At 52.6% G+C, this 11,890-nt stretch overlaps 3 protein-coding genes across 3 annotated transcripts; 2 read left to right on the top strand and 1 right to left on the bottom strand.

Moving 5' to 3' along the window:
- Positions 1-4,264: 4,264 nt before the first annotated feature.
- Positions 4,265-6,084, top strand: V2A60_004825 (glutamate--ammonia ligase; the record flags this gene model as incomplete). The annotated part of the gene is made up of 4 exons (XM_083256139.1): positions 4,265-4,267; positions 4,432-4,467; positions 4,525-4,617; positions 5,134-6,084. 4 exons carry the CDS (start codon positions 4,265-4,267, stop codon positions 6,082-6,084), a joined length of 1,083 nt encoding a protein of 360 aa, XP_083112265.1.
- Positions 6,085-7,468: 1,384 nt separating this feature from the next.
- On the bottom strand, positions 7,469-7,836 carry V2A60_004824 (uncharacterized protein; the record flags this gene model as incomplete). Its single annotated transcript, XM_083256138.1, has 2 exons — positions 7,469-7,484; positions 7,592-7,836. The coding sequence occupies 2 exons, from the start codon at positions 7,834-7,836 to the stop codon at positions 7,469-7,471; spliced, it is 261 nt and encodes an 86-aa protein (XP_083112264.1).
- Positions 7,837-10,321: 2,485 nt separating this feature from the next.
- On the top strand, positions 10,322-10,660 carry V2A60_004823 (uncharacterized protein; the record flags this gene model as incomplete). The annotated part of the gene is made up of 1 exon (XM_083256137.1): positions 10,322-10,660. One exon carries the CDS (start codon positions 10,322-10,324, stop codon positions 10,658-10,660), a length of 339 nt encoding a protein of 112 aa, XP_083112263.1.
- Positions 10,661-11,890: the final 1,230 nt, after the last annotated feature.

Here is an 11,890-nt window from a genome sequence, read left to right as displayed (position 1 = left end):
GCATGTGGTCTCAAGCGCCTCGTCTTTTATCCCCTTTTGAGGCTTGTCGTCTATACATGGGGCCTCTTTGGTTTCTATCCATCTATAGGTAGCCAAGACGGCAGTTGAGGCAATTTAGCCTCGCGGTGGTGGTGGCGGTTGTGGTGGCGGTGATGGTAGCTAATAATCCGTACAGATAGATTAGTGATGGTTGATACTGGCTGCTGGCCCAAGCCACCAGATGAAAAACTACTAATACCAGTACAATCCTTTATTACCTACCTACGGATACAGAGTACTCAATGTGCCTCTCATGCCGAAGACTTGCTGTAAAGTTAGTAGCACACATGCTAGAACAGAAAACGTGTAAGCCTCGGAATTGATCGAAACCTTGAAACTCTACGGATTAGTTGGGTCTAAGCCTAATCAGATTTCTGTGGTGGCATTTTTTATTTAAAAGATTTTAGATTTTGCTATTGAGGCGCACAAAGACGCTGCTGGCAAGCCAATCGGAAGGCGGCGATAACGTCGTCACATACGCGACGCATGATTGGGCAGTCCCGGTGTGGAGACGAGGCGAGTAACTAGTAACTACCAGTACTGATATACCAACATACACTGCCCGCGAGGCACATTACCAACTGCCAAAGTAAAAAAAAAAGGACATGGGCGAGCAATTTGCTGACTGCAGTATCCGTAATGAGGATCAAATCATACGCCTCCGCATTGGCAAGAGGTTTCATGACCCCAGATCCATTGAAGCCAAAAGAAAGTTGCTCCCGTGGCCCCCTCCCCTCCCTCCCCGGAAACTCGTTCAGCATTCGGGCTGTTACGGGGGGCGGGTGAGATGCCCAACGACGCCGTGCTTGACATGTGCCTGACGGTGTTGCTTGCTTCGCTCCTTTTAGTTTTAGTTTGAATTTTAGTTTTCTTTTTGTCCTTTTCTCTTTCATGATTTCGGCCGACAATGAAATATGCAAACAAGAAAAAAAAGGGGGAGGCAAGGCCGACACGATATCGGTTGTGCCAAAGCTTCAGACAACTTGTCACGTCGGCTCATTGTTCCAAAATTTGTTGGCAGCGGCGGCGCGGTGTAAGTCTCTGCCACCCGAGTCAGCCGTTTTGCTACCAACAATGCGCGCGTGGGCGGCCATATTGGCGGTGTCAGCCTTTGTTCCCGCTCTCCGCTTCGAAAATCGCGGACGGAGAGACTGGACATCCTCTGCCAAGTACTCAGTACTCGCCATTTCTCCCCGGAATGCATTACCCGGCAAAGAACTACAGAGGGGGGGAGGGGTGGCACTCAAGACTGAGCTTGTCCTACCGGGAAGAGTGAGAGCGAGACCCTGAGAAGCGGGCGAGTTGCTGCGCATGAGCCATCCGTAGACAGAGATTCAAGCGGTCAGCATCATCTTTGAGAAACGGCTTGATATGCTCGATTGCATCGTCGTCGTGGGTTGCTCGTGTTGCCTTCTCCCTGCTTTTTTGGGGGTAATACGTTGTAGTACATGTTCATCATTGTCCCGAACATCCGAGACGAAGAACCGAATTGGCAAAGCAGAAACATGCAATACCGTGCATGGCGATCAACTCTGAGACTGTATCATCAGAGACAGTGACTTACAAGCTCGCCATCGATGTGTGCCCCACTGCCCAGTTGGCAGTCTCTCGGCAAGGGCATGCTGATGCAGGTCTCGAGGCATTTACAGCGCGTCTAACTTTGGTACCTGGTGGACATCATGGCCAGCGCTGTAGCCACCAAGTTACAGGCCTCTTGCCAGTACCAAGGTACCAAGGCAAGTTAGTCTGTATACACCAAGGAAGAGGTCATGCTCCTATTAACGAGTACATGGTTACCTACTAGGTACTACTTACCTGCTTCAGTCGGCAGGGCAGCGGCGTCCCGTCTCCGTGCGCTCGGCCCAAGAGCGCGATATTAAACCCCTACAGGTAATTGATTATATCCCTCAAGACAGCTGATCAGCTCTCCCGTAAATAAGGGGGCAAAAAAAAAAAGAAGAAACCTTGAACCTGTTTACATATATCAAATTTAATCTAATCATCCTGTGCATAAGAATACTGGATAGCACCGGCACTTTGGGCTTTTTCATTTGTCATTTACAGTGGGCTTCAGTTGTGATTGGGCTGCTGAAGCATCGTTCTAGAAGGCCGGCCCAACGCAGGCGTCGCTTGGGATTTTTTACGGAGTGCGGCTCCGCAAGTATCCGGCGCAAGCCTTTTTTTTTTATTGAGGGCGGAACAACCATGGTAGCATATAACACGCACAAACCAAAGACGGAAAGAAGGAGAAAAAAAAAGGAAGGGGATAACGAAAAGAGAGAGTCACGCAGAGCCGCACTCGGAACGACAACAGTTGCATGGAAAGGAAGAAGAACGAGGAGGGAGAAGACGGGACAATGATACATACCCAAGTAGCTAGTCACTCCAAACAGTCGCGGCCCGAAGCTTGGTAAAGCGCTGTACTTACAGGCACTGAAAGCTACCAATTATGTAGCCAAGCTGCAGAACAACAACTATATTTTGTTCGATTCGGTCAGCAACTAAGTACAGGCTTGGCTCGGGTGGTACTGCGCCTTTTTTTCCACCAAGACATCCAAAAATAAACAATACAAAACACAGCCCTGTGGCGCCGTGTTTCTCTTCACGAGGTCAGCCTCGTTCTGTGAGGTCGAGTACGAGCACACACTCCCCAGTAACTCTTCTTGTGCACGACGACGCGCAACGACCATTTCTTGAATCGACCTTTTTATTGAGATGCAATGGCTTTCTGACCTCTGAATAGCCTGTTCTTGGCTTTCCGAACCCGCCTCCTCCTCCTCCTCCTCCTCCTCCTCCTCCTCCTCCTCCTCCTCCTCCTCCTCCTCCTCCTCCCCCTCCTCTTGTAGACACTGTTTTCTTCACTTTTATTAGCCAAATAAATCTTCGGCGGAGCGGCCCCCTGAAAGCACCAGGCGAATTGTGTACCCAAGTAAGTAAGTGCCTGCAGCGTGCCCGTCTTTGTGTATACGGCCGGGCCTGTTGTACCCGGGTACCGATGGGCCGGCGACGGCGGGTGGCGGTACTCGTGGCCGGTACCTCGCTTTGTACCCGGCGGCCCCCTGGGGCGAAAAAGACTTGCCCAACAAAGGCAGTTTACAGCACCTACTCCGTACATTACCCTACTAAAACCACACACAGCTTGTTTCTGGAGGGGCTGCTGATAAGGAAAAGGTCTGGGGCTGGTGGTTTTCGGGTCCTGCATTTTCTAGCGCGGCGACCCCGGCGGCCGAGGATTGGCTGGCGGCTGGCCCCCGAGAGAAGAAGGGGAGGGGGTGTCTGTACGGGCAATGGGTGGTGGCTGGCTCTCTCGCTCGGTTCAAGCCTACAGAGTACTTGCAGCGTTTGCCCTGGCGGCCTCGACGCTGGCCTTGGGTGCCTACCTTTGGTTACCTCTAGTTACCTTTAGTTACCTCTGACTACCTCTGACCACCGCTGACCGCTATTAATAAACAAAACCCTGGCCTGAAGGCTGCTGCCGAGAGCGAAAAGAGCTCCAAAGTCCCCTGGAATCACAAGCACATGAACAAAATGATTCAGGCGTCGTTTTGGTGCACTCCCCCAAAGCCCGGGTACCCCACTAAAGTCCACAACCCCACCACACACCCCCTTCGACCCCTCCATGGGGATGAGAAGGCCAGCAGCAGGTCAGATAGAGGAAGCAACTTGGCTATAGAACAAAGCAAATATCAGGGGAAGAGAAAGACCCCAAAGAGAAAAAAAGACAGCGTGGGACTAGAAGCAACTCGAAAGATGGATTTGTACTGTTGAAACAAGTTGCATAGCAAAAATGAACAGCGACGGGTTTATCCTGTTTCCTCTCCCCCTTGGGTGGCTGTTCCCGGCGTTGCCTGGGGCGCCTCGCTGGAGGAGGGGGAGGGGGGGGGGTGCGTTTCCTCTGCTGTGCGTGTGCCCTCCACCCCAATGCCTTCTTATCTTTGGTGGGCCGTCGGCGCAGGTCCTTGGTTCGATCGCCGCGCGCGCTCTGCCATACTTTCATCCTGTCCTGCTCGCACACACTGCGCGCGCACCAGCAGGATAAAACCCTCCACCCTCCCGCCACTTTCCATCCCCGGATTTTTTGCTCCTGCTTTGATATTATCCTCCTCCTCCTGTTGAATACCCGTCGTGGTAAAAAAAAAAGAATCAAAAAGAATCATCGATTTCAATTTTCTGTTCTTCTTCTTTTCTCCTTTGCATCAGACACATACACACACAAACCGCCATCATGGTACGTTCTTGCCCGCACAAATTCATCAACAAACACGCTCAACGGCCACGTGCGGCATCTCGCCAGCGATGGCTGTTGAAGAGACAAGAAAAGATGCCGCAAAAGTCTCGAAACATCCGAGATCAAACTTGAGCAGTAGGCTAACGAGCATTGCTCATCTATAGTCGAACCGATACGCATTCACCTCCAAAACGGAGACTGTACGCACCGTCACGATCTGTATATAGGCTGCCCGCCAAAATACTGACTCACCTCAGCTCAACAAGTACTTGAAGCTCGACCAGAAGGGCCAGATCATGGCCGAGTATGTCTGGATCGACTCGACCGGCGAGACCCGTTCCAAGTCTCGAGTACGTTGTTTTTTTTTTCTCTCTCTTTTCTACATGTCCATCAATTCCACCAACACCAACCGCCACGCACTATCTTCCCTTTCGCCCTCGAAACACACACCCACACTGGTCGCATGGCCAAAAGAGCCAACCCACTAGCGCCACTTGCTGCATGCGGGACAAATCGGGGCATCCTGGCGGCGCGACCACCAAAGCAAGGGCGTGCTTTGCATTTCGCCACAGTTGCCTCAGCCACGACAAGAATAGACCCCCAGCCTTGGCTTCCCCAGCCTCACCTCTCTGCTCCTGGCTGGCCCCGCTGCAAAACTGCCTCCACCGTCAGGCCGGAGCGTTGGCCCGGTTTATCGGCGTCATGGCTACGACACGGCGCGCCTGCTGTGCGCCTTCCTTGCATCCCCCCCCGCCCGGTTCAACGGAAACCTTCAAACCCCACCCGGCGTATCATCATCATCCTTCATCACTTAGCCAAGTTTTTTTTTCTGGCAGACCCGCTAACCACAATGTCGTCATGTATAGACACTGAAAGAGGTCGAAGGTGGCTACAAGCCCGAGGACCTCCCCGTCTGGAACTTTGACGGCTCCTCCACCAACCAGGCCCCCGGCGAGAACTCGGACGTCTACCTGCGTCCCTGCGCCGTCTACCCGGATCCCTTCCGTGGCAGCCCCAACATCATTGTTCTCGCCGAGTGCTGGAACCCCGATGGCACCCCCAACAAGTTCAACTTCCGCCACGAGTGCGCCAAGGTTATGGAGGCCTACGCCGACCACGAGCCCTGGTTCGGCCTCGAGCAAGAATACACCTTCCTCGACCTTGACGACCGCCCTTTTGGCTGGCCCGTCGGCGGCTTTCCCGCACCCCAGGGTCCCTACTACTGCGGTGTCGGCGCCTCCAAGGTCGTGATGCGCGACATTGTCGAGGCCCACTACAAGGCCTGCCTCTACGCCGGCGTCCTCATCTCCGGCACCAACGCCGAGGTCATGCCCGCCCAGTGGGAATTCCAGGTCGGTCCCTGCGAGGGCATCTCCATGGGTGACCAGCTCTGGATCTCCCGCTTCTTCCTCAGCCGCGTGGCCGAGGACTTTGGCGTTAAGGTCTCGGTCCACCCCAAGCCCATGAAGGGTGCCTGGAACGGCGCCGGCATGCACACCAACTTCTCCACCAAGGAGATGCGCGTCGAGGGCGGCATGGCCCACATCGAGGCCGCCCTCAAGAACCTCGAGCCTCACCACGAGGAGTGCATCAAGGAGTATGGCGAGGACAACGAGCAGCGCCTCACCGGCGGCTATGAGACGGGTTCCATCGACCAGTTCACATATGGCGTCGCCAACCGCGGCTGCTCCATCCGCATTCCCCGCGAGACTGCCGCCAAGGGCTTTGGCTACTTTGAGGATCGCCGTCCCGCCTCCAACGCCGACCCTTACCGTGTCACCAAGATTCTCATGACGTCCATCTTTGGCAAGTTGTAACCGGGCAGGCCGAGAAGGTTGTCGTTGATGGTCTTTTTTGTTCTTGATTCCTTTTGTTCTACACTAGCTTGATAATTTTTGTTTTGCCCAACCCGAACCCCCTCATGGCGTGGTTTCTAAAGATCGTGTCGATCTGGATATTTTTTTGGCGTTTGGTTGTTAAGGGATATTCACACTCACGCATTGGCTTTTGTTTAAAGTCGCCGCGAGCGAATTACTATAGATAGCATTTAATGCAATATCAGGCAACTCGATGTGCCACTGATGAACCTGAAACCTCATGATGAAGCTCGCCTTTTTTTTTTCGTGCTACGTACGGGTGTAGCCCATGAACAAGTGTCGGATGTGATTAGCCGACCATGCATGGTACTATATCTGAAATCACTTGCGTGCACCAGATTCCTCTTTCTGATAATTTCTATTTTTTAATGGATAGTCAAAGTTTTCGCATACGTAGATTCGTTCTGCATCATCAAAAGTACATCCCGGTTCGTTATCGTGTGTTTAACAGAGTATGCCTGTGTGGTGACGGCGCCATCAACGTGTGTTGGCCGCATCTCCAAAATCTCGACACGTTCAACTAAAAAAGACTGCGCATCTAACAAATACACAAAAATACCGCTCCCATACCCTCTCCATGATCACCCTGCTCATGATCGTTTGTTTACAGTACCTCTGCTTCCATCGAATCTCATCGTCTCTAGATATCTAGCCGTCCCCCGGGGGTCCGTTTTCCGACCGGCCGAAATGAAACGGCGGGAGCTGCAGTCGATCGATCAACGACTGCACCTTTGCTATCGGGGCGATCAGATTGATCCTACCTTCCATTCTCGATACTCGATGCAAGGTACAATAGACACCCCCTCCTCCCTCCTCCTTCGGGACCTTATCTGCCCGGGAACATCCGTGAGGGGAGGGGGTGTGTACGCAGATTGAACGTTTGGAGATAGTGATATGCCCCCCCCCCTCCCTTCCTCCCCCTCTCCCCTGGGGAAGATAACAACGGCGAAATATAACAGGACGAGGCCTACCTCACGTGAAAGGACGGGGATAAGCAAGCTACTGGCGCGGCTATCCAGCCTACGACAGCGCTTCAGATTGGCGTTTCGAATAATGATGAAGTGTAACTAGCATGCTCAGGCCATTGGCTGTGCCAACCAAAAAAACTGTAGTTTGATGACAACTTTATAAAGGCATTCTTTTGCATTGTATATGCTAGAGTTGCGTAGTTTGGTATTTGTCATACTGCCGGGCTATGAGGAAACTCTTTTGGAGGGCAATCTGTCACAAAGGCTTGCTTGGGGTAATGCTGTTTTCCGGCTCGCACAGCACGAACTTTGCGTTTGTCTGTCTGCCTACAAAGACTCGAGCGACGCCCATCTGTTCACACGGGGTTGTCGCTGCACGAGACGCGGCAGCAGACTCTCTCTCTGTATGTGATACTTTTGTCAGCAAACATGTTCGCAGCAGGCAGCACCAAATCGTTGCGTGGGCGAGAATGACATACCAGCGGCGAGCTCTCGATGCTCGCTCCCTCTCCCCCTTGTCCAGGCACAGAATCAGGTCCGGGTCGTTGTTGACAATCATCTCCTGCAGGGCCGCGGTGTCCGAGGCATAGGTGCCCGCAGAGGCGGCGGCGGCGGTAGTGGTGGTCGCGGCCCCCCCGGCAGCAGCAGCGGTGGAAGACGCAGTGCCGGTGGAGGGAGTGCTGACACCGGCGGTGCCGGTACTGTTCGTTTTCTCGTCCGGCATGTTGGGATCCTCGAGTTCGTGCAAATCTAGCCAAGGGCTTTTCTCGAATGGAAGAATGCGGTTGTATAAAAGTCGGTGCAAAGATTACCAGCTTCCCCCCATTTCGGAAGAAAGAACCCTCTTCGCACTTATACCTGGCGAACCCAAGGGGTTACTGAACCAATCGTAGAACAGAATACAGAGTACATCACCATGCCGCGGGTAGAATGAGGCGACACGAGTTGGTAGGGTACGACTATTCTGTTGATGATAGTCACATGGCGTCAGCAATATACACGCGGGTGGGCAAGCTTTTGTCCAAAGGGCGAATAGCCCATGTGCCCGACTTGGATTCAAGACTGACTACCCAACGTCGGTCGGCGTTGGTGAACGAATAGTCCACAAGCCCTTCAACTCGGTACGTCACCTCAGTCTTTTCCTGGCCTTGGCGTAGTAGCACCATCACCTACCCCTTCTAGAGATGAAGCAACTCGCACCGTCGCTCAAAGACCCGTCCATGGTGGGATTTGGGGTAGGACTCGCTCCGTGATTGCACCAGGAGGTTTGTCTCCCCTCTCGCCCCCCTCCTTCATTGCGACTGATAACAGCTCTCTCCCGCGCAGAATGGGAGACCATACTGCCAAGGATGTAATATAATTGTATACAAATTTCTCAGCAATGATGTGGTTGCAGAGATTGCCAGGCGGCCGCAAAAACATACTGTGACACCTTGGGTCCGACGGGTTGGGCAGCTTGCTGCTCGCGCCACACCAACCGCTTGGTAGTGTAGCCAATCTCGCTGCAGCCCCATGTCTTGGTTTTTCGGTTTGAAATAAAAAAACGGTTTTGAGGCTTCAGAAATCCGGTGCCGAAGCGGTTTCTGGGCAAATCATGACACGTGATACCTGCCGATGCCAAGCTGGCATGCTGCCCCCCGAGTTTTCCCCCGACAGTGTTTGGCGTGACGCGAGGAAGGCGAGCCACACGCGGGCTCGAGAGAGTGCTGACTGTTTCTCTCAGAGACTATTCGGTCTACGGCGAATCACAACTCATCACAAATCACTATACCGCACAAAGGGGACGGGTCCAATGTTGGGGGCCGTGGATCGCGGACCAGGTCCCCCCCCTCCACTTTCATAAACGTTTCATGCAATTGTGTTGATATTCTGATAGGTAAGATTGGAGTTAGTTTCAGGACCTACTACTTATTCGCTGTATGCCTTCAGCTTCTGTGTGTAGACGTAACACGAGCACACACCAGCATGAGCGCAAACGTAGACGGTAGGGTAGGGTAGCGCCAGGGCACAGGGCACAGGGCCGCCTGACCGTCTCAAGACGCATCCCGAGTTCTAACCAAACGTATCCTGAGCATCGTTGTGGTAAATGTAGGTATTTGAACCCTGTGTATTTATCCATGGCAGCACTCGTGCTACGGCGCGCCTACCTTGAAGCCAAGCTCCGTGCTTTATGACACCCAGCAACACCAAAAGTGCTCCGCGGGCTTTAACGTGTTATTTAATCAAGGTGAAAGCCGAGGTATCACTTCAAATGGTTCCAAATATGACTTTCGCACTCAACCCTCGCCGTCTGCAGCCCATCTTCTACATAACGCCACAGCTGTCCTACTGCTGGCAGCTTTTTGTCTCTTCCATCACGTACTTGTCGTAGGGGGCTGCTTTCGCCGCGTCCGAGTTCCCTGGTCTTGATTGATTAATTCGCAAAACTCCGTCGCAACACTGTTTTCATGAAAGATGGGTGGCAAGAAGGGGTGGCCGTAGTGTGGAACCTAGCGATGAAGTTGCTCACCGTCCAGTCAAATCGCATAGATGTGAAAGATGCTGATAGACATTGGGCATCTCGCGGGCACGGGAGACAATTCAATGCTTATTCTTTTTATCGTGTTCCAGAAAAATTGACAGTTCATCGTGTGCACGGTGGGCATTTGTTGTTGTGCCAGCTAACTCAAGGCCAATCACTCCACGTAATGTGACATTCATGCTGTGTAATGTGACGGTCTTGTGAGTTTTCATATGCATAGCAGTAATAATAATACATAGCTTGTACTGCATGAGACAGTCACTTGACATGGACACAAATCGCCACTCTTGGTAGACTGTAGAGAACTCTGTTTTCTATGAGATCAAGGTAGCCCTTTTCATACTCTGTAGTCTCCATCCACTGCATGTTGCGCTTCAATGGATTGTACAGTGAATCATCGGCAACAAGATGGCAGCAAGATGTAGGACGACGGCCGCCAATGTCTTTATTCAGTAGCTACAGTGTGTTTCGGGTACATTCGAGCGCTTTGTATGCAGACAATGTCGTTTCAGGGGTTGTACCACAGTCAGTCAGTCAAGGTCAGTCACATCTGATCAGACTTATAAAAAGCCCGACATCCACGGATCAGTTCCAAGAAGAGGGTTGATTTTGACTTCTCATTGCCCTATTCATCACCCTGGCCTACGCTCAACACCACACGTGCGCGCGGCAGCTTTCTCAGGTCGAAATGTGTCAATTTTTGATCACGGCAGAGTACTGCGGATGCATGGCCGAGAAATGCTACCAGAAAGTAAAAGAGCTGGGAGAGACAGAATCGACTCATCCCGGGCACATTGTCAAGGTGCTCACTTGTTTCCGCACCCACCTGCCGCTCTGCCAGGGCAACTTTCGCAACGAGGACCCCGACCGCCTCCTCGTAAGGCACGGCATGGCTCCGGACAATGCCAACAGCAAAAATGACTGCAAGAAGGCGCAGTTTCTCATCTCGAAAGATACACCACAAAGATACAGAGATTTATGCTTCCTGTGCGAATATAATTGCGCAGGGCTCAAGAATTCGTCATAGAGCAGCGGTTTGCCGTTTTCCAATCCTTTTCTTGCTTGTAAGTCCCAGATCGTCGGCATGAGTAGTTCAATGGAACACGGCTAATTCTTTGTGACCTTTAAGCAGAGAAAAATGTTTGTCCCGGTTGTCGCCACTCGCATATAGCAGCACGATACAGCGATGATGTTTACCGACCGACGGCCAGCATGGCTCGCGCCTGCAGTCACTGGTCAGAACTGTCACTCACTACCCAGCCGGCTAGCTATGTGGCCCTGGACAGGCTATGATACTCTAGCTATTTAGACTTTTTCCTTCAATACACTAGCTCTTCCACCCGCCTTCAGCTTGCCGCCAATAGTTGCACTGATGTGACGCTGCCCTGGTGGTGCTGGCCGCCTTCTTTTTATCTGGCGGGCCAATGCAAAGCAACGACGTCCCTCGCAATCGACAGCAGCTTCTCTTGGCCAATCGTCCAACATACCGCAGGATACGTCATTTCGTACCTTGACGTATTCTGTTACTTGACGAGGTGCGAAACGTTGCTGGGTTGCTGTGAGCGTACGGCCCGGAAGCTCAAGTACGGGCTTCCGCGGGCTGTCAGACACAGCTATCGTAATCATTCACAACAAATTCTGTCAAGCCTATTTCTTCCGACACGACATTCCCGTTGGTCATGTCTCGGCGCAGATGGTCGCAGTAGTACGGGCCAGAGAAAAAGAAAACAAAAGTGAGAGTGATCGCAAAAGAAATAGTCCAAGATAGTCAATTAAACGCCAGCACAGCTGGCTGTATTAGCCAAACGGAACCTTGGATAGTTCAATGCAGAGAAGAACTCCAGGTGAGGATGGCACTTAGACAGTCCGATGGCGGGGGGAATGACGTGGCCCGGGCAGCACTCGTTCACTTCTCGTAGCTCCGGGATTCACAAATCGACCCTCACCTGCAGGTCGATATACTGCCACGCCCCAGGGCCGGCTCTATCGTTCATCAATGATTTCCATCTTTGGCGGTGGGCCACTTGAAGCTTATTACCCTTGACCGTGCGCCGCGTGGTTGGTTGAGCCGCCAGGCGGGCAGGGGAGGAGGGTAGTAGCTTTTCCCGACAGCCAAGGGGTCGTAAACCGTACTTAGATTGATAACCCCGATATGGCCAATGCCTGTGCTTCCCTCGCGCGGGGCCCTAGACTAGAGGCGGGTGACAGCGGCCGGCGCGCGTGGCTGACATGAGGTGAGGTCGGAGTTGGCAGTTTG

The sequence above is a fragment of the Cordyceps javanica genome, chromosome 3 (assembly GCF_051103115.1).
Source record: "Cordyceps javanica chromosome 3, complete sequence".
Lineage (NCBI taxonomy): Eukaryota > Fungi > Ascomycota > Sordariomycetes > Hypocreales > Cordycipitaceae > Cordyceps > Cordyceps javanica.
This window is presented reverse-complemented; position numbering and strand designations above follow the sequence as displayed.